At 34.2% G+C, this 24,480-nt stretch overlaps 1 protein-coding gene across 1 annotated transcript in view; it reads left to right on the forward strand.

The window, feature by feature from the left end:
- LOC132941668 (G1/S-specific cyclin-D2-like) overlaps positions 1–15,689 on the forward strand; it is a 44,764-nt gene extending 29,075 nt beyond the window's left edge. Inside the window, exon 4 of the mRNA XM_061009811.1 lies at positions 13,116–15,689. Coding sequence (XP_060865794.1) covers positions 13,116–13,411 — 296 coding nt within the window. The 3' untranslated portion in view covers positions 13,412–15,689. The remainder of the gene's footprint in view (positions 1–13,115) is intronic.
- Positions 15,690–24,480: the final 8,791 nt, after the last annotated feature.

The raw sequence follows: 24,480 nt of genomic DNA on the forward strand, positions 1-24,480 counted from the left end.
TTTGTGAAAGCGAAAAAATACGCGAGTCTTACATTTTGTAATTAGAAGACCAGAAGGAAAAAAAAACGAACGAACGAAAAAAATAATCGTGATTTTTTCCTTCATTTCTCGTTCGTTTTTTGCGCCGTTCGACGGGGTAATATTTTGGTTTTCCGTTATCCGCGACTGCAGTGTTTATTCCCTCCGAGCATTCACACATGTGTACACATGTCGAAACTAGTTTTAGCCACGTACCTATGTGTAGGTAACGCACGTTAATTCTCGTCCTATTCAGTGAAAACCATAGTGTGCTCGTTATGGTTTTTTTTTCTCCCATTTGTTTATTTTTATATTCATAAAACATATTATACAAACGCATAATTATTATTATTATACCTACCACTGAAAGTACGCCTGTTTGGAAAAAAATATCGTTAAACTTGGCGGCGGACAGTTTGTCTTCGAGAAATATAATATAATATCCAACGGACCGAAAATTAAAAACAAAAAAACTTCACCAACTGTAAACGACATTTGGTGAATTCGTTAGCATTTCGTCAAGACAATCATCATTTTTTTCTCTGAATTCATTAGAGGACGTAGCTACACGTATTATAATATTATGTGTTCTATATTTCCTTAATGCGTAGTGCGTTGTCTTTTTATATAATATAATTAACCCCATCGGAGGAGTGTGTATGGAACCATGAAGACATGCGCGTGTGCCTCGAAATAAACAATTACCCGATGGAAAACAATTGACACCATATGTCGCTGGACGTTTTATTTTTTGCTGGTTCGACCGCCCTGGACTTCGAAACCGAGCTGTTATGCTAATCGGATAGTTTGACGAAATCCCCGAAGAAAAATGTCGACTCTTCAGTTAGTGCTCGAGTAAATGATTCTATAACGATTATAAACGTAGTCCATATAGTGTTAGTTTAGTGTTTACTACAACTACAGTCTACAAATTGAAACAATAATTATAGCCTTTCTCGGAAATGATATTGTGATAAACTCGGTTGAAACTTAAAATAACGATTTAAAATTTTTATATATATTATATGCCCTGTGTATGATTATGTCGTTTGGTATTTTTAAATGTTTACATTGTGGTTTGCGGTGCAAGATGTCGTCAACCTTCTTTGAACCGACAGTAATATAATCTATAGATATTATACGGAAAACTGTTTATTTTAGTGAATAAATATCATTATATTATAAATTTCATTTCCTTAAAAGAAATTTTTGTATCCATTAATTTGATCCTTATTTGAAATTTGTGGTAGTCAATATTATATTCGATCTGTCCTACAACAATTGAACAATGGTTTGTCATAATATTAGAAAATGGTTGAACTGGTGTTGTTTTTTTCAATAACATAATCTTATGAATCATTGGTATTTGGTAGGTATATATATTTATTTAATTTTTTGTTGTGTTAAATTCGCAACAAGTGGTCTTCACTAATTATTCACGAAAATGGTTTTGTGTGGGACAAACAAACTTACAAAGGCAGTAATTTCACAGAAACTTGTCCAAATTTTCGCAATACATGAAGAAAAACTTTATCTACGGATAATGTAGGATTTTTAGATTTTTTTTTTGATAACAGACAATTAAAATCGTTTATTCGTAAAATTGTATTTTTTTCCTCATGTGTTCTCTACAAATTAGTGAGTATTGATATCAAATATAAAAAAGCTACGACGTACATAAAGTTTTCCTTAAGCAGTGTAAACATTAGGTAAATTTGCAGTAAATATTGTGCCCGTAAGTAGTTTGTCCTGCGTAAAAGCGTTTTTCTGTAATACCTATGAAAAATTTAGATATTATACGCAACACCCATAATATTGTTGATGTATTGAAATAATGGGATAATTTTTAAAAACACATAGAATTACCTAGTATATAAATATAGGTACCTATTTAAGATTTAATTTAATTTTAATTCATCTCAGAATTTCGTTAAAATATCCCACATTAAACCCCTTAAATGGCGGTTGTGTGGCATCCTTAACTCAAGTATGTAATACTGCAAAGATGTTTATCGAGGCCACGTATTAACAGCGGCAATGTCGTTGATGTCATCGTCCAGGTTTTTTCACGATTGTTATTATACTACTTAGTAGTAGTATTACAGTGCCTACTGCCTATATAATAAAACGAGACGTCTGAAAATTGCGTAGTTCTCGCGAAGGACGGCCGGCTGGTTTAATGCGTTACGGGATATTATAACAGTTGTGCCGTTAACCCGGTCGTGGTCGTAGTCGTCGGTCGATTCCCCGTTCACGTCTTGTCAAAGGATGTATTATATAGCTGCAATGCGTCTAGCACGGTACCTATAATAGTAATTACGGTTCTACGGAGGATATATCTATAATAATAATAATAATAATAATAATAATAACGTGACGTAGTGAGGGTAAAAAAAACAATGCATACGTCGATGTACCTATGCTGATAACGTGTTAACGATATAATAATATTATAGCGTACGTTGTGCAGCTGACGGGCGGAAGGAGAAATTATTGCTTTTGCAGGTCGACAGGTTGGTGGTACATAAATTAATATGTTCTTTTAAATTTATAATAGTAAAAACAAGTGCGTGGGCTGTCGAATTTTTTACTATCATAAAATTATAAAAAGGTCCTCTACGGCAACGTAAACAATCTGCACACTTACCATTTATAGCATATTATAGGCGTAGACTAGTAGACTCGTGTCAGGGTGTGACCAAGTGCCCCCTCCCCCCAAAAAAAAAAATCCTTTTTGGTTATATCATCGAGATATATTTTTAGTATAATATTCTTTATTTTAATGGTTTGTATGCTTTATGCACAAAATCATAAAAATCTTAATAATTTCTGGACCTTTGTGATGTAACACCCCTATACCCCTATACCACACCACTCATTAAAAATATTTTGTAAATTACTAAAATCGTAAAAAATACACTTTACTAATCATGAATTTTTATTTTACATACTTTTGTTAAATTTATTATTTAATATGTAAATTAATTTTTTTAAACCCTTTATTTAAGTAAAAATATATTATTTAAAAAACAGTTATTTTTCATTAAAATATTTTTTTTTTTTACATAAATTATAAATTATTAAGATTGCTAATAATTGTAGGCATTTGCATCCTGGCTACGCCTAAGTACCGTAGTTATATATCCTCATATTATACAATATTAAAAATGAATGAATGTTGGCTATCTTAATCGATAAAAAATCGATTTATCGATCACACGTATAAAAAATATTACATTTTTAGTAATTGTCGTGTACAAGGTAAAATAATTATATTATCGTTTACTTAGACCAATAATAATAGTATATAGTTATTTTCAGTGCAAGGAACAGCTTTTAAAATGAAAATACCCGCAGAAAATCATGAAATAAAATTCTAGATAATATTATATTAAATTCGTTGACAATGCACTTTATATATAAGTATACTTACCTAGATTAATAATATTATTATTATATTATGTTTTAATCGAGTGTTCAAATCTCTTTTTAGAATTTTCTTCAAATTTAACGGTCCTTTACTCGTTTGAGAATCGATCTCCCGTGTGGATTATCGATGTTTTTATTTTTGTTCTGTCTAGCGATTCTTTTGGCTCATAATATACGTCTCGATAAACGGCACGAATGATCGAATTTATCGGTAATAATCCGTACCAGTAATACGAAAAATCGGTTGCACCCCATCGGTGGCGGACCCCTTCACATGAGTGTGTATTTCCTCGCGAGCTCTTTTACACTCTCGTCTTCTCGATCGTTCTCTTCAAATATACTATACGCGTGTGCTGCCGAGTGTGTGTTTTTTTAAAATCACATTCACGTATATATATGCTACCACCACCTTGTCTACAAATCGTTTTCCGCGGGTACCTATATACTAGTAATAGTTGTAATAGTAATAATAAAATCGAATCAGCAGCTGTCCGGCCAATCGGAACTAACCGATTTTTATTGCTAACCGGCGAGTTTATTATGATTATTCGCGTCTTGTGCCGGCCGTGTTTGTGTTTGTCGTCCTGTGAACGTTTTTCCTATATCGATAAATATCGATTTTACGACCGGATTTGTCCGGAACCACAATACACTTCAATATATACAGTCGTGAACGACGATAATGATGATATACGGAATACGGATATCTCGTTAAATATCAACGCGATTATGAACCGTTTTAACGCATTCACGACGATCATCGCGTATAATAATAATATAATATGTGAGATAGAATTTAATTCCGTTACGACTTTGTTACACCCGATCTATCGTAAAAAAAACATATAATAAATAACCACGTGCCGTTTAACCTAACGGAACGGCATTAATTTAAAAAATGTGTGAAATATGCCATATTATTGTTATAGTACGGTGACTTCGTTTCGTTTGTAAAGCCTATTTAACAATATTATACCAACATCGCTTTACATAATAATATTTTCTTTCATAATATAATATTATGTAGCTTTTGTAAGTAGTGGTGGTTTTGAGGGATACAATTTGTAAATATCAAAAAATAATAATCTGTGGCAATATATATTTTTTTTTTTTTTTTTTTTATTGATCTCAAAAAAAATTAACATCGACAGCAAAGGCCATTAGTTTACAAATAAACTCAATATATATTATATAAGTACAATTGACAAATATAATTATAACTAACCTGGACCGGATTCAAGATTTAAAGACCTATAACTCCATATTTTGAAACTTTGAAGAGTTACAAAATCGCATATCAAAAATTCTAATCATATTAATATACAATATATCTCATTAGCTGGTCCGTGACTGAAAAGGGAATCGACATATTATACTGCGCAGAAGTCCCCTAGTAGGCGTTTTTTGCAATGATAATATTATTATGAGAGCCACACGCCCACACGTTCATAAACTATACAGGGATCAAATAATACAAAATACAATCACGGTTGAAAGTATTTTTCTTTTTTAAGTAATGTGTATATAGCTTTCTTTTCCAACTGAGGCCCACTTACATATTTTTTGTAACTGGCCCTGCAAAAAATCAGATGGCCTTACAACTATAATCATGTACGGTTAATTGTTCTAATCAATATTTAAACATTTTTTTTTTGCGTTTTCATTTTTAGTAAAATTATTGGAAAAATTATTTTTTTATACCTAGTTATTTTACAGTTTTATTTGTTATAGCGTGGTATGGGTCTATACTAAAGTGTCTGTGCGTGCTCGGACGACATTTCAGTGTTATACTATACAATAGTTAGTCAATATATTATATTTGTCAGTGTCACCTTCTATATATTTACGGCAGGTAGTATCACAAATATAGGTTAGGTTAGTTGTATTATATTATTAATACGTTCGAAATATAAATGTCTAAGCTACAACTATACATGTCTACATTTATATATAGTAATAAGTTGTCGTGTATAGGGTGTATAATATGTATTATTTGTATACTTTAACGGTATATATGATGTTATAATATGTTGAATTACGGGGTTTGTCGATTTGTCACACACACACACACAGCACAGTACAAACACGTATAGTAAAGGGATTCGGCCGAAATTAATCCTTTCCACGGGGGGCAACCCCAACAAAATCTCGGTATATATATGATGATGAAAATCGGTCGAATTCGAAGGTCCTGCGGGTATATATACGTATACTTCTCTCTTTAACATGTACACACAATAATAAAATATAACGCAACGACGCTATCGATCAGCGCTTATTGATTCCTCGCGCCCATTGTATAACATAATAATATATGTCTTGCAAGACTGCTGTTACGCAAAGATCGTGGCTCGTGGCACCGTCGACCCTGCTTATATTCTTTGCGCGAACAATACCCCCGAAAAGATTTTCGCCCTTTTCACGGAAGAAAACATCTGCTATTTTATTTTATACTTATATTGTATATTTTTTTGTCATTTATTTTCACAAAAAGAAATCACGATTTTTATTCATTTTTGTATTATTATTATTATTATTATTATTTGTGTCTCCCCAAAAACAGTCGACGGGGCGGCCAGGTGTTGCTACTTGCTATCGTACGCTATATTATATGTTATGTACGAGTGCAGCTAGTCGCGCAAGACCGATACAGTTACATAGGTACTATGGCTATGTATTTTTATGTATACACATAATTGTATATACTATACCATTATATATATATAAAATATAATATGTGTTTTATATATATGTACTGCGCGTTACTTCCTGGTTCCGGGTGTAGACCAACGAGGATAAGGATCTATATAGCTCGTGGGGGTGTGGGGGAACGCCACCGGTCGATATGAAAAATCCGTTGGAGCTTGTGCGCGCCCGTAACTTTAGCATCAGCTGCATCACAGACCGCTACGGGTGGGACGCCTTGCCCACTAATATAAACGAGTTTTTATCACGAACGTAAAATCTGTCGGAGTGGTAACTAATAACTATACGAGTATATTGCATTTTCGTGTAGAAAATATTATAATACAATATGCATAATAATAATAAAAGGTAAACCGCCGACTTTATGTATTATTGTATACACTGTAGGTATATCGGATACAGAAAGGACTCCTTATTATTGCGTACCTATATGTACATATAACTATCTCGCATTGTGTATGTTACGTACCTTACTTATATTGTTTGCGTCGAAGGTGTGGGAAAATATGATGTTCGAATAAGGGACATGACTGGTCACAAACAGAGTAGCAGGTTCTGCAATCTGCAGTCGGCGGCGGGTGGTGCAAGCCGCAAGGCTGGTTTACAAACGTGTGTCGACAGGCCAAATTGAAATTTGAATTGATATGTTTTATATTCACATCAATGACTTAGGTACCTATAACATTTTTTTGTTGTATTGTGGTATTCGGGTCGGTTTCCGAAGAAGAAAAAACAATATAATATTATACAAAAATTGAACCGACGTCGTTTTGAGTGGCATGGCGTGACGTGCGGTTGTTTTCACCCGCGGTAATATTCATATAGTTATAGATAATAAAGAAATGGATGTGTGATATGTGTCCTGCCTATAAACAGGAACGCCGTGTGTCCGAAGAGAAAATTATAGATACCAGTATACTACAGTGGTTAGCTGTGGTTCTTACTTTTATTATAACATTGTAATTATGAGTATAATATTAAAAGTTGCTATAAAAAAAAATAGTGATAACATTGGTAGTTTTTTTTGTTGGTGTTAATTATTTATAAATTATACCCATATTTCAATAACCACTGTTCCCTTATAGTTACCAGAACTCTTCAGTTATAACTTATAAGCATCATCTATTGGCTATTGGTAAGGCACTAAGGCTCGTCGATCCATTTAATATTTACGATAGTAATTGGTAATATATTATAAATAAATTATTATTAACGTCACGCATTTAGGTATGGACATTTATGCATATATTATTACTATCTAAATCTACCACCTGTGTATTCGCACGTCCTAACCGTAATAATCTAAACATCATATTATATAGGTAGGTACTAAAAAAAAACGAATTATTTAATAAGTATAATATTAAACAGTAATCGATCGCGTGCGTAATGATTGAGTTATGCGGGGTCGACCGTACACTTTATATATATTATAGCGTACAAATTATGGTAATCGCTTATATTATGATTGCAATAATTTTATTGATGTGAAGAAAATAATACGTGACGAGGTGAGTTTCAAATTACGTCTTAATTTTTGAAACCAGAATTCTTTCGTATTATATGTTTATTATTACTAGCGACAACTTACTAGTACCTATAGACGATCTATGGAGGGGGGTCCCCGCGTGGCATCAGTAGTCGTTTCGGCAACTCGCGAAAACAATATAGGTACCTATACAACGCTCTTTGTGCGTGTAAAATAATATTAAAATATTTCTCGTTGTTTTTACGCAACGACTGCTGGAGAAGAATGAGACGCGTTTGAGAGTAAGAAAAACGTGCCTTTTGCGCCGCAGGGACTATACATCGGCGTACACAATACTATATTATAATAGGTACTGGGCGATCCGCGAATTCCAATTCGCTAGCGCGTTTGTGTGTTGCGCCTATTATTATGAATATTACCATTATATTATTTGCTTTCGTCTTTCGCAAACGCGTGTGTATAATATCGTCGAGGGTCGCTGATTCTATGATTTTATTATTATTATGTTTTTCGACGGCTGCGTTGGTTCTCCTTGTCGCGATATTTCGACATTTCGCGTGCACGTGTACCTACGTTTTGTACAACAATATATAATACGCGTTGCAATGTTTATTTAATAATAATAATAAATAATAATGTCGTCTTGTTCGCGGTCTCCCAAACGAATGACTCGCGGGTGGCTGGCTGACGGCGGACCAGACTCCTTTGCAGTGGCGGCAACGGCCTTATAGTATTATACAGTATTATACAATCGGCGGCGAAGAAGTGCCGGCTGAGGAACCACCCGTCGTCGTATTATACAGTAAGAAAAATAAATGTCGTACACGTGGTTGGCATTTAGGGGAGGAAGGGTCGTGGGGGTGCAATCATAGATAGTGTGACCAGACGTCCTGCACGCATTAGGTGAACGATTATCCCTCTTTTTAAATCTGCGTCCCTTTTTTAAATGGTCCCGCTTTTGTCCCGCATTCACGAAAATTGAATATTTTAATTTTTATGTAAATCAATATTTTACCGCATGTATACAATATTATATAATATTCTATAATGGTTTTAGTTATACAATTTACACCATCTGAGGTTGTGACCACTAACATTATTCAATCATTAACTATATTGAACTATGCGTGTTATAATTTAATGATAATTACATTATTAATACTTTTGCGTATAATACGTTTTATATAAAAGTAAAATTAATTAATTGGCATTTCTAACATTTCTGAGCAAAGGCTAGTCTGACAAAATACCGTTTAGCATATACGAACTAAACATTTCCAACAACATGTTGCCAACAGAATATTTTCCATACAATTATTACGTTTCCGTATGCAATTTTTCCAACATAACATATTTCAAACGGATTTCAGTTCCAAATAGTAATAATATGATTCAATACAAATTTTAAATACAATTCCAACAATATGTGTTTCTAACAGTATATTTTTCAATGAAAATACGGTTCATGATGAAAATTTTTCTAACTTTTTATGCCCACCTGCCCAACGTTACATCGAGTCCGATAAAACAGGTATAATTGATATTTTTTTTAAACTCAATTAGGTATTAGTTTTCGGACCGAATTCGGTGTGAATTTGTGTCCATGGAGCTTAACTGTAATATGTGTCCGATCAGACGATCCTGCCTGTCCGCTGGTCTATCTCCTCTTGGCCACCACCATCCCCACCATATATATATATATAACAGTGAAGGCGGCGGTAGGTACACTCACTCGCACACGCACACATGGCACGAACACATGGTACACGCAGTCCATTGATCCTCCGCGCACCTGTCCCCTCCGAACCACTGTCGCGCTCGGTCGTCGTCTTGTTGTGGTCGGCGGTGGAGGCGTGGGCCAATGACCACGGAGGCGCGTGTCCCTCCGGCGGGGTCGTCGACGTGTCCGCGGCGATCGACTTAACCGGCTTCGGTGAGGTCAAACTATTCCGCCACGTACGAAAACAGATCGACGTTGCTTCTTCTTCGTCATCGTCGTCCTCACGAATAGGTTCAATAATATAATAATAATTAATGCTACTCCTCAGACCGGACGGATGAATAATATATTTCTACAATTTCGCGGTAAACATCTCGCCTTGTTTGGTCATAGTTGATATCGTCACAGAGACGCGAATCTGAAATCACGTATTCACGCGTCCACAGAATATCTATTAAATTGTGCGTGCACCAAGTACAAAGATTTTCGATAATAAAACTCATCGCGTCTTCTCCTGCATTATGCATTGTGCACGGTTGCCCAGAACATACAAAACATGTTTTGTTTTCTGCAGCCACAGACATTATATTATTATTATGTTATTTTATCAAAGGCGATCACGACGAAAGCGTACGCGTATAATCGATGTCGGTGGTGACAACGACGTCATAACTCCCAATTTCAAGTCTGTTTTTCGACTTTTTCCCCTTTTTGTTACCGAAAATATATTTAGATATCCTCCCGCGGTGAAGGCGGCCCGCATAATATTCTCGCCGCACCTAACTCGGTATTAGAGACAGCGAACGTACGTTTTGATGGATGTGCTCGTGGCCTAAAAGTAATATAACAAAACATTAGTTGCTGTCTTGCCCCGATGAATGGTAATTGAGCAAAGCAAATGTCGTCTTCCGAAACACGGCACAGACACGTGTGTCACTCGACCGTCGGTCGTTTCATTATAAATTATAACAACTACATTATAATATTATTGTTATGTATACGCTTATCCGTTACGGGGTGGCCGTGATTATTACATATATTGCACTATAATATTGCAGTGGGCATATTATTATAGTTGTTGTGATTTGTCTTTGATTTAAGAAATCAACGCGCAGTAATCGTTAAACTTCGTTTTATTTTTATTTGTTTTACGTTTTTAGTATATTTGTGTATATATATAGAAGAGTAACTTGTAACCTGTAGGAATATCGTTGAATAGTTTTTCAAATCGTTTTTTATATATAATATCGTAAACATGCAACAATTTCCTTCCCTTCTGGTGCTAATGCAGTTATAATAACTATAAACTATATATTCAATTTGCCCGTTGAAACTGTCATTGAGCTCGTAGTACCCCTAATATCGACTACATCCTACTCAAGATAGGAATCAGTTTTATGAATCGACTTTAATTTTTATAAAGCTCTAACCCCATTCTACTCTGTGGTCACTGCTCAAATGTATTTTACGTCTGTCATTTTCATGTTAATATATTATATTATAATTATGCTGACCATCGTTTATATAAGCTCTTCACCATGATTCCCACGAAATTTGACGAAAACTTCGGTCTTATCCCGTGTTCTTGTATATACAATGTACTATAAGGGTGGTGTTCGTGGTTAAGTTTAAGTATGATGTAGTAAACATATTCTAGTAACCATAGATAGTATTGCGCTGTATAGTGATGACGGCTATGGTGGGATGGTGGGGCGCAGGGTGTCGCGATCGCGCACCGTCGTGTGACCCGCGGAGGAGACATCTGTAAACGGGTCCCTTTCTAGTTTCTACACATATATATTAATAATATTATGCACACCGTTTACAATAATCGTGCATAGTATAGGTACGTCCTCCCAATCCCAATACCCTTCTTTATTATTATTTTTGGTCTATTGATATTTATATATGTGTCTGGGAACTATAAAAAAACAACAATACCAACCCTTTTTCGTCGGAGGCAGTAACGAGAGTACATTATTATACAGGTACCTCGATGCTCACACACTAATGAAATTTGATTTTTAAACTATAATTCTTCGATACTATTATTCGCCCATCGTTATATCTGTGTATAGTGGTGTCGAGTTCGACGAATAAAATATGTATATTTTTTAACGGTGTGTTTCTTCGTCGTATTCTTATATTGTATTTATTCACTTTTTTTTATTATTATATTTTACTTATATTATAATATAAGTATCAAAAATGGGACGTCTTCGCGCTTTGTGTTTCGTCTATACATAATAATACAATACAATGATATTTACATGATATTTACCTAAATAATAATATAAATTATAATATTATAAACGACAAAACGAGCTATGGCCGTCCGGGTTCGGCCTATAACATAATGTATATGCGACTATGTACAATATATATTTCGTAAATAATCTATAACTGCAATAGTGCACCCTTGAGTGATGTCATATCCGATAGTCAATGGAAAATTACCAATATTATATTACATATAATATGTAACATCACCATATGTATCAGTCTGAGTATAGTGCATATATATAATATATATATTATTATATAATACGAATTCAATATATATTATATCTACACATTCCCAAAATGTATATTTATAACATCTAGTAAAAAATTAGAAAACGTTTGTGGCTGTCGAGTAGTCGCACCCGGTCTGTGCTATATTTTAGCCACGGTGCAGCTGCTCGTTACGGTGCTGGCCGAAAAAACCGAAACATTTGCCTGCAGCTAAGCATAATATTATTGTGAAAAAGAAAAAACGCATTTCAAAAATCGTCGTTGACCACGTGCGTTAATATACAGCATGACAGACAATGTTTATACGGATTTCGAGCAAATTCCCCCATGCAGACACCCCCGCCGGTCACGCACTGTGTACAGGTGTTTTGGCGTTTAGGCTATATTGCTGCAGTACTGTTACTACAATATAATTAACTGACTGCATAATAAATTATAGTAATAATAATTACAGTGTAATATTATAATTTATAAACGACTATATTATAATTTATTAATGCAACTATATCGATGACGCGATGACGCCGTCTACATAATGTATACATAGTAATCAAAATTATATTTTAGTTGACTCCTGTTGTATTTTTGTAATGAATTTTTGAAAACATTCAGTTAGCTTTTGATTGTATATCTGCGAATAGCAACTAATTTGTTAAAACATAACGTGTAAAAAACAGGACATTTTGATTTTTTTTGAATAGAGCCCTGACAAACGAGGACGTTAATGAATAGAGGACGAATCCTCGTAAAAAAGGACGTTTGGTAACCCTAGTTATGTAGGTACTATCTAAAAATGTATTTTCGGCCCTTTCCTGCCAAGGACCGCCGTTCTGATTAAACATGCGTTTTCTAAAACCTGACTATATGTCTTTTGGAATTTAAAATAAAAACTTCTAGTATTCATGGATTAGTGTGTCAGTTCACAATGTGCAGCTTCCGTTATTTAGACGTTTTACAAAAAGTAGTTATGTTAGGATTATGACTTAATGTATAAATATACGTTGTTTTCAATAAATACATTATGTAAATATTATATTTAATCAATCTTTTTCCTTTGAAGATTATTATTACATATTTAACCGTTTTGCTGAGACACCCTGTACAGTACTTACAAGTTACAATTTATTATTATTATTATTAATACATTATATTATTATATAACAACAATTACGTGCCAAATATAATATACATTACATTGAACCATCGTTAACCGTCTTGTTTTGTTTGTTGTTTCCGCAGAACCCGATTTCATAGAGAAAAAACCGTCGGTGATGGCGGCGTCGTGTATGCTGTCGGCCATCCGCGGCATTGACCCGTCAGCGGCCGCCGAGGTGGCCGCCGAGCTGTGCGTGCTGTTGGCGTGCACCGCGGCTGAAGTGGACGAACACGTGTCGCTCATCGACGCGCTGGTGGCCAGTACGACGGCCGCGGTCACGCCGGAAAAGTCGGAGAACAACAATCCCGCGTCTGAACCGCCCGTCAAGAAGCCGTACCGCGTGCAGGATTGCGGCTTGCACGGCGGCGGTCGTCGGTAGTGCGGTGACACGTCCCGCAACCACGACGTTACATGTATGCGTGCGTTACATGACGTCTGCGCGGCGACGAATGCAAGTAAATAAGGAACGCGATTCTCGCGTGCGTCCGTCCGCCCGCACCGTTAACAGACTTATGACGATGACATTTTTATTTTTTTGACATTTTTCCCCCGAGATCCACTCACCGCAAAGGTTGGCTGGTGTGGATGGTAAGTCGGGTTCTCCATTTGTCGCCACATAATTATTGTAAGATAATATAAATTTTGTTTTGTTTCTACCTCATATGACATGATAAATTATACATTATTATTACTATAACGTTCCGCTGTAGGTGTGTTATATAATTTTTCCTCTTTTTTAATTTTAATTTATTTATTTCCCCCCTTTCCAAAAAAAAATATTAATTTTTTTATTATTTTTACTTGTTTTTTTCTTTTATTCAACAATCTTATTGTAATAAATGAATTTTTCATCTTTGGTTTTATTATGATATAACATTATTACCCTTTTTTTTTCGCCTTTAGCGATCTTTGTGGCCACCACCACAAGCGAGGTCTGCTATCTTATTTTGTTAATTAAATATTATTATTATTATTACATACGTAGGTTATAATATCATTATATAATTAGTTATATTTTTAAAAGAAAATGTGATAAATAGTTTTAGATATTATTATAATATGTCTGCAGGAGCTTATATTTTAGCTTCATAGGGTTAAGTGATTATTATCAATATGATAACATTATTCTTCTATCTTTAGTGTTTTAAGTTTTACATCCCTTATTGTTTATTTTATTTAATTATTAGTTATTTTATGTATGATCTCTCATATTTATATGTATATAAACAATATGGAAAACGTTGTTTCATTAAAAAAAAAAATCCAAAAAAATACCTGATTTGTATATAATATTTTTTTTTTTCATTGATTGATATTTTTTCCCCGTTGAAGATATTTAATAATTATTAATCATAACAAAAATATGATACGAATTTATTCACAGACTTAGTTAAATTTTGTTATAACAATTTAAATGTAGTGGAAATTTTATAGATCTCTTGAACGTGGGCTATTCATATATTATAATAATAATATTATTCGTAAAATTAGTTTTGTTTTATTATTACTAAGTATTAATTATTCTTTATATTTTCTTTAGTCATTCAGTAAAATAAATTATTATTCGAGTCAAAAAGTAGCCAAATTATTTACACGTCATGTTCTTGATCTCCAAAAACGCGTATAGAACAATTTATATGAAAAGAAAATTATTATATAGTTATTAAGTAAGCACCAATCTCTAGTAAGGATATTATTATAATATACGTATAATACCATATTAAGATTCAACACGTGAACGATAACTATATGTATAACCATTATTTTAACTTCTTCCGTTTTAAAATAGTTAAGTTGAATTATTTTACGTCACAATATTATAGTCAATGCAAAGGGGTGTGGTTCAATGACTATCATTTGAGTTATCTTGTTTTTGTCGTACTCCCTGCTGCTGCCCCATCCCTTATTTGACTACAATAGCAGTGACGCTATTTTCATTATAGTAATATTATTATTATTACTATTATTACAATTATTAGTAGCATCGCAATTATATTGTCATCATATTATTACCTAGAAGTTATATTATATAATATGTATACGATGAGCCATATGATTTTGTCATCTTCTTTATTTCGAGGTACAAAAAATTATTATTATTAATAAAATAATTAAATTCATTACCTATTATTTTAATGATCGGCTAAATTATTATTTTTTTTTTTCGTCTTTTATTCGATTAAACGGCCTGACGAATGTAGGACGGCCCTATAATGTATTTATAAATATTATTATTATTATTATTATTATTATTATTATTATTATTATTATTATTATTATTATTTTTATTATTATTATTATTATTAAAATTAGTTTTATAATATTATATTAATTGTAATATTCTCGCGAGCAGACAGGCCAGTTATGGCACTGCGCTCAATACAGCTACACAAACCAAATCGAAATGTCCCTATTTTGATCGTCATCGAGCGATCGTCCCCAATTCTTCCTTCCCTCCTCACACACTTCCCCGTACTTTATCGTTAAGTATTAATATAAAGTGTATACCGATAATATAATATGTTCACTTCATTTATTTTTATTTTATTATATGTTTTTTTTTCGTCTGTATAACTTACGTGTTTTAAAAAGAGATATTTATTGTATAAAAAATACGAAAAATAAATTAAAACATATATTTTATAACACCATAATAATTGTTTTATTTTATTTGTATCGCACGAACAATACTCTTTGCCGGCGTACATGCATATTACATGAAATCTTCCATTCTCCCGTAATATCGTGCAACTGTTGAATAGTTATGTAAATCCTCTACATATAGTGTCCTCAGCATCGGAACAACTAGTTCAGGGAGCTAAGCGCCCACATTATACATGTATATATAATGTATTGCATAATAATAGTCTCGAAAAATGATTCCTCGATGAAACAAATGATAGGACGAGTATGCTGCAAGACTGATTGTCGACTTATAAGTTATTGTCTAATCTATATTATCAGTGATCACTATTCACAAAATGATCACAAAAAGTCCAAAAAACAACTAAATTACCTACGTTAACGTTAAACAGGTTAGGTAGGTACCAGTTTTTGGGTCTAGGTTCACAGCCTCCAATAATGAGTGTTTAAAATAAAACGTATTAACACTGATGATACATATTTTTTCAACACTATTTGGATACTGCAGCAGTTATACTCGAATACTTGGAAACGCTGATAAAAAATAAATAAATATCACGTAACAATAATAATATTGTCAGTACACTTACGCCGCCGTTGGACGACGACATTATTATCAAATAACTATATGGGGAAAAGGTTCAAATGCCAGCTTGTTAGTTTTGAGTAGGCGTCTGCCGCGCGTCTATACAGGTGGTCGCGTACAATTTACATCAAACAGCACCGCGTATACACTGCGTCTATAGCTGTGAGGTACTCAAATAACCATTATACACGTATTATTATTTTACCACGATACCGCTTACCGGGTGTGGACGGGTTGCAGTCATCGGTGGACGGAATCACGCGAACATCATCAAACGATTGTCGTTTATTATTATAAATATTATTGGTCGGCGCGTGGACAAGACGACTGAATAGTAATAATGTGTAATTTATTTTATAAATCCCGCGCAGGATTACAGTTACACATCGTCTGACGTAATTCCCCCCCCCCCCCCCCGCTCGGATTGGGGGAATCACAAACGTTATTTGCGCCTATACTCGCCTCGAATTCTGAAGAAAATATTCCTGGTGGAGATAATGATGGTCAGCGAATGATGTACCGTGATTACAAGTTATATATAACGGCCAATCATAACATATATTAATACAAAAGCTACACGACACGACAGACGACGGACGAGTGACGATAGAATGGAAAAAAAAATGTTCGGCATAGTTTTTGCTACCCATCAAAGCATTCGATTTCGTATATTATAATATATTATTTTCTTATCTTAAATCATTGTGAGTGAAAAATGATAAATTTACAGAAATTAGCTGATATTTTGTTTTTTTTTTTTTGCGTTTCTTGCGAAAAAATGATGATTTTCACTCGATCCAGCGTACCGCTAAATAATTGTACATTACCGTGACTGTATATTGTGTATCATCTTACATATTATCATTTGTATATAGTATAGTGGCCAGTGTGTGCGTGAGTATAATATGTATATAAAATATTATACAGATTAACAGGCACCGTACGTGTATTGCAGGTACCGACTACCGATATAGTTGCTGACACCGTGCAAAACCATTGCTGCAGAAACGAAACCGCTCAAATCGCACCTAATGGTATATAATATAATAATCATAATATATTATACGTTTTACTTTGTGACTAAATTTTTTCATAAAATCAAACACTCGATTCCGTGTCGGTGACCCCGCGGCGTAGTCCCTCGCCTGGGGAGGGTTCGAGGGGCGCGAGGTGGATCCAGAATTTTATTTAGAACATAATGAATAATATATGTATGTATACATATGTTGTAGTATAGGGTTGGGGTGGCGCAACCAGAATTTTTTCAAGGGGGGTCCTCCATACTTGTTAGAACGTTACGAAACGTTTTTCGTACTATTCGGGTGGTATACTACCCACACATAATATTATAGGTATGTCCCAAGGAGGGGGATCTGGAACAGGGGACCCCCCACCCCCTTGGTTGCGCCACTGGACTGTGTAGGTACCGAAACAAGTAAAATATTGGAGCAAAAAAAGCTAGGGCAATCTGCTATCGTATATAGAAAAACGATTACAAAATGTATATATGTTTACAAACACAAAAGAATAAATCGGTAATCAGATGTTTCAACATCCGTAAGTCTTAATATAAAAAGAGGTGTGATTAAGTAGTTTTAATTTTAATTTAATATACCAATGACTGTAATTTTTACCATACCATTAGTTTTTAACAAACTACATAAATAATTTAAAATATGAATGTTTCTAATTTAGTAATTAGTATAAAGTATAAGCTATATATTATCATAGCTGATGTTGCACGGCACGCCGTTGCCCTTGACAAATTAAATATTGGCCGTAAATTACACTGTCAAATTTAAACTATACAGATTCTGTTAACATATAGGTAGTAATTTCAAATTTGATTGTTTTGACCAATTATAAAATACAAGTTTAAAATTATATCCAATCATATAATGACTATTTTATTGTCTGTAATCTCAGGTATAAACAATAAAAAAATATTCGTTTTTCGCGAGCCGCAAAAAATCCCTGTGTCAGCTGCACTTCTTTGAAATGCAAATTTAGGAAAATCCTTTCCTAGTACCGCGCAAATTTCAATTTTCTATAGTTTTCAACAATATAAACTGCCTTTTGTCGTCGTGTACAGCTGTATAATATAATATATTGTCGTGTACAATGTACGTGTACTCGAAAGAGTTTCATAGTTTTGGCTGCATAAGGTGCGTTAGTTATTGATCAGTCAGCTCGGGATGTTTATTATAATTATTTAATTTCATCTGTGACATTTTTCCTAGACGGGACTTTCTTTTCCTAGATTTACCACGGTATACGCGGTCAAGTGGTTAATAATCACGATGTTTTCCGTCGGCACATATTATAGAAACAGATAATAAACTATATCTAGATTGCTTACTGCTGCAGTATAATATGCTCATTAGTATTATATATATTATATTGAAATGAAAAAATCCGTGATTTTCCACCGCCTCATCGGGAATCAGAACATTATCAACTGCAAATGTATATATATTCAATTTTTTTTTTTTTAATACATGCGCATAAGTAAAAGAGCAGAATATCAAGAAATGTCTGCCAAAAAACCAATATAGGTAATTCCCAAAAGAGTCACGAATACATTGACTTCACCAATAATTGTATTAAAGAGGCGTCGTATTTAGGTCTGGGTTAGACGAGGCTGGGTTGTGTAAGTGACTCTGACGCATGTCCGAGTGTAAATGGGACATGTCTATTAATAGTAATTTATTTACCATTATAAATTATAGTTTGATCTATGTGTTTAGATGAGCTAGACATCATCCACTACCTCCATCAGTGCGCTATGCCACTGATAGTTAGCAACCCATTTTTATTATTTATATCAGTGTGTCTGTCTGCAGTTCTGCAGTAGTCGCATTAATTGCAGCCATTTTATAATCCGCGTCAATCAAAAAGACGTGTTTTCACGTCGCCGCCTGCGACCGACCGTGTATGTAAATAATACAAGCAAGTGAGTGCGAATAATGGTGTTCAGTATTCAATGTGACGAAATTCTGGCGAAACGAGTCTATTGTGTTCATATACAATTTTGAGCCCCCGTCACTTCCGGTCCGGTGAAACGTGTCCTCCGTTAACCGACGAGGATTACGCGCCACTGCGCCGCCGGGATGGCACGTGGGGGAATCGTAAACTGCATCTCTTACAAAAGTGTGGATAGGTATAGTCACTAACCAGGTAGGTAGACATATTGTTGACTTGACCTGTAAGCTAGACTTTGTTATAATATGGAAAAGAAATAACTTCCACAACCATTTTATTTTTTTTTAAATACCTATATCGTTCTTGAAATTTATTATTGCACATAATGTTATAGATTTTATTGTTCCGAAACTGTAATTTAGTGCATTGCAAATTCCGACGTCCTCGAAAATAGTATCCGTTCGGGGACTGCTGTTGCTTTCATTGAAATATAAACCGAACCGAGTGCGATTTACCCTCATGCATGTCACCGTACAGTATAGGCGTTTTTGAAAAATGCCTCGATAACGAAACCACGACATGGTGATGACTGAAAACTTTATCAATTACCCAAGCGTCCAAGTACCAAACCTATGATGATAGTTATACCACTCTAATATTGTAATCGGACCGTTTATACTCGTCATGGATTATTTATAATAAATCCATTATTCGTGTAAAAAAAAATCATTTAATAAAAATTGTGAGTTTGCAATTGATCATTATAAGAACAATTTTTGAGGAAATATATACTACATTTCAAGTTTTTAACTAAAAAAAAAAACAACGTTTTATCAACATAAACTGAAAAAAGTCGAAAACTTCAAAATATATACGAGTAGCACATAAAAAGGCGAAAAGCCAAAATATTTTTAAAATTATTATACTAATGTCTAGAAGATACTATCTAATATACCTAAATGATTGGTAAAATGTCAAGTATCTGCGGATTTATTTTTGAATCGTCTAGCGCTGGTATATGTTTATTAAATGTTATTTAAAATTGGTTGAATATTAAATGTTTTGTAAAATCCCTTCCAAAGTAAACATGTAAGTAATACCTATATAAGAGCTAAATTTTTTTGTCACTTTAATATGCCGAGCGTCTCCAAGCATTTCACTACTTATCTTTTATTTTCAGGTAAAAATGTTATTCGTAGTTAACATTTAGTTGGCGCGCCAACGCGGTATAATATATGGCACCTACATATACATATACATTATTTACTGGATCCTTTTGTACAGGAATCGACATCTTTATTGTATACGCCAGTATACGATGACCATTATTTAGATGTTTATATTGTACCTATATCCTTGGATAATATAATACGTGCAAAGGTAAACGCATAATATAATATATAGGTCTGTGAAGTCCTGAGTAAAATGTAAGTACCTATTGTTACAATAATCGCACAAAGCCCATAAATCGACGTGTCGGACGTTTCGTTTGACTTGGACGTTTTCCCCAACAGTTACAGTTACATTCACATTGGAGATCATATTATAACAATCATCGTTGTTAATGATGATATTGAATAGGTACACCGTGACGGATATAAAGCGTCGTGTCACACAGGGTAGATATTATGAAAAAAAATCGAAATTTCGTTTTCGGTCGAGGGATATTAGGTAGGCGCGGTATAATATATTTGAGCATGTCTTTATGTGCGCACACCCCGAAATCGCAACCCCCTCCTGCCACCACAAAATGATCTCTGTCAATAATATTTAGACGCCACTACGGCCGTGACTTGAACCGACGTCGAATCGATAGGTATAGGTACCTATACCTCCATATTATACAGCTACGTCCGATCGACGAGAAGCCCAAACTATATACGCTTTTTTTTTTGATACATCCTAACCTAAAATCGTTACATATATCTATCACTGTTCGACGACCAACCTCCTGCGGAGATGCGGGAGATATTTTATTATAAACATTATACTTTCTTGTGATCGTTAAATCTATCTTTCATTGTGTGACCCATCATCACATCGCAGCAACTATATAATATATAATATATAATATAATCCTTGCATCCGGTCCACTTCGTACCACCCACACATTAAAATCTTGTGTGGCAATTGCTACACTTGCCACTTGGAGTGTGCTTTGCAGGGGCGCGGTTTGGGCATAGTTCCTATACACGCGTATAATATGTACATCGTCCATATATAATAACTATTGGTGCATTATAGAATGTAAGAACATATATTGCTATTATGTTGTTAGTTATTACATTTCGATCAGACACGCCAAAATATGTTTGTAGAGACGATTTTTGTCATTTTATATTACAATAGGTATAATAATACTCACAAGCACAACTTGGACTATATTTTTGGGGGGAGGGAGAGGGGCCGCAGCCACCATTTATGTTTTTTTTATTAAAATATATTTTAACTCATAACTCTATGTACCAAACTTATATAAATACATGCATATTTTGATATAGTTCACAGTGCAAATACTTCCGGTCCCTATTATAAAGGGGTCGAAATCATTTTGGAGTCACCTATGAAAACATATATTATAGAAGTGCGTGATTATGAATCAATATAGTTCATAGACCACAATTATTGTCAATATAATAGGTATAGGTAATAAAAGTTACCTATTGTTTAAAAAAATCCATTTCAATAATATTCCTATTAATTATTCCTTTATACTTATACAAACACATTCAAATATTTTTAAATATGTTCATTTATACTATTGATAATAGAAAAATTAAATAATAATTTAAGATAATACACTTCTCGCAGTATGACCATTGACCACTCACAAGATATATTGATTTTACAATTAATTTCTATATAGTTAACTAACTGGCACATCAACTCCACTATATTGATAAACAGTGCACTTTTTACCCGGCGTTTTAACCGATGATTTAAATTAAACTGAAGGTTAACTAACTGGCAGTTACTATAACAATTGAAAAACCGGCCCTTATTTGTATACAATTTGTACCTATACATATTTGTATTTTTTTTTTTTAATTTCGTAACAAAATAACGGCACTGTATATAGTAAAACGGCTGGTTTTTCTGTTTGTTTTTCGATTTAACGGATATTATTTTTTCTGCGATATTTTCTCGTCAAAATTTTGAACAGGTATTTTTTTTTTCAGACCACACAAATACCTGGTAGGCCCCCAAGCCCCGACCTATCTTTGCCTATGTTTATACCTACTGCTGCAGTCTGCAATCATATAAACTAAACTATAATAACATAATATATATATATAGACAGGTGTGGCTCGGTGCGGCGCAGTGGCTGAAGTCGATCACGCGACGTGATTGAGGGTAAGCAATGACCGCTGCCACTAGTTCTCGGATGGGTGACCACCCAAGTACGTAGTGCGCAAAAACCTTGCCACACATCATACACGTGTTCCTAACCTAATCAACCGTTCAAACCTACTGTACCAACCCTACCAACTTTACAGGCTAATGACCTCAGTCGTCAAAGCCTTAAAAACTTAATAAAAAATATATATACCTATATATAGACAGGGAGCTACTGACGGTTTGACCTCACACCTATTTTAGCTTCTTTGACATTTTTCTAGCTAATATAGAATCGGGCCTGCTGAATACGATAGAAAAATCGGTAATTCGTAGACCTGGAGCTCGGAGGTCTCAAAAATCAACAATGATTTGAAATAATTAAATGACGTTATAAAAACTCAGCTTATGAAAATTCAGATTCCAACAGGTAAAAACAATAAAATTATAAAATTGTTTAGCTTTAGTTTATAAAATGTTTAATTATCGTTTTTACGCATTGTTTTTTTCATGTTAGTTTCTGAATTTTCATCAGCCTATTTTTTTAAAACATCATTTAATTATTTAAAATCATTTGGTGGCTGAGGCGCTAAAATCTGGAGTTAATTTTTGAGACACCCCTTCCCCCCGGGTTGGTCTACGAATCAACCGATTTTTTTATCGTATTCAGCAGGCCCGATTCTATATTAGCTACACAAATGTCAAGGAAGCTAAGAAAAATAGGTGAGGACAAACCGTCAGTAGCTCTTAGACTATAATATAGTTACCCGCGTTATTCCGCATGGCCGTCAAACGATCGACCATTGCCAGTAACATCACAGGTTCAATAAAATTAATTATTTAATCTGTGGTAACAGTATGCTATGTATACGACAGTCCATCGGTTTTCGCAGGCTCGGCCGTGGAAAAAGACGGCGTCTGCAGTTTGGGACAAACGTGCACCAGTGCAAATAGAACTCTGCGATGTGTCGGGTAGTTCAAAGTCGTATAATATTATAATATTGTAGTTATGTATAACTACCACCGCCGTGTCAATAATTATTGTGTTATGGGGGTTGATCATGTGACGTAGGTATTTATTTGTATTGGGCGGCGTGTCGCGCGGAAGACCGGAGGAACTATGTTATAATATTAATATACACAGAGGCCTATACATGCAGAGGTTACCGCGTAACATATAGGACCATGTGAACCGGATGCCCGTTATGTGGTTGTGTACCTGTTACCACGTAAAACTCAGTATAAATATTATATATATATGTCATATATCGGTTGTGCGTGTGTGTATATTGTTGGTATATACATTCCGGCATCCGAGGGCTGAGTTCCAATACATCTATAAATATATATTTATATGTTATTTACTGAACAACAATATAAACTGCCTTTTGTCGTCGTGTACAATGTACGTGCACTCCAAAGAGTGTGTGTGTGGGCACAGTAATGATAGGTTACGATGATATTCGGCGGTGGACGAAAAAAAATATTGTCCCCCACCCCCCCCCCCCCCCCCCCCGAAAAATACGAATTTTATGTCATTATCGTTAGATGATCGGATAACGTGTATATTACAACATAATATACGCGTATTGTATTATATAGGTATGTACGGTATTGGATATAATAGAAACAATAATAATACCATATATTACATTATTATATATAGGTACATATTGCGATTGCCCGCGTACCTACCACCGTATATTATATGATTATACATATTATAATGGTACGTAATAGTGGAGTTTACTCGTGTGAAAATCGACGTGACAACGAATTAATAACCACGGTTTGTGTAGGTACCTCTATGGCTCCACCATATTATAATATATAGGTACGCGTGTATCGCGAAACCCTCTTAAAACTAATTTAAATTATGGGTTTCCGAAAAACAACGTCACGATTCGATGAGTTTGGTTTTTGTAACCTTTTTCTTGTGTTTTTTTTTTTTTTTTTTTCCG

The sequence above is a fragment of the Metopolophium dirhodum genome, chromosome 3 (genome assembly GCF_019925205.1).
Source record: "Metopolophium dirhodum isolate CAU chromosome 3, ASM1992520v1, whole genome shotgun sequence".
NCBI classification, from domain to species: Eukaryota; Metazoa; Arthropoda; class Insecta; order Hemiptera; family Aphididae; genus Metopolophium; species Metopolophium dirhodum.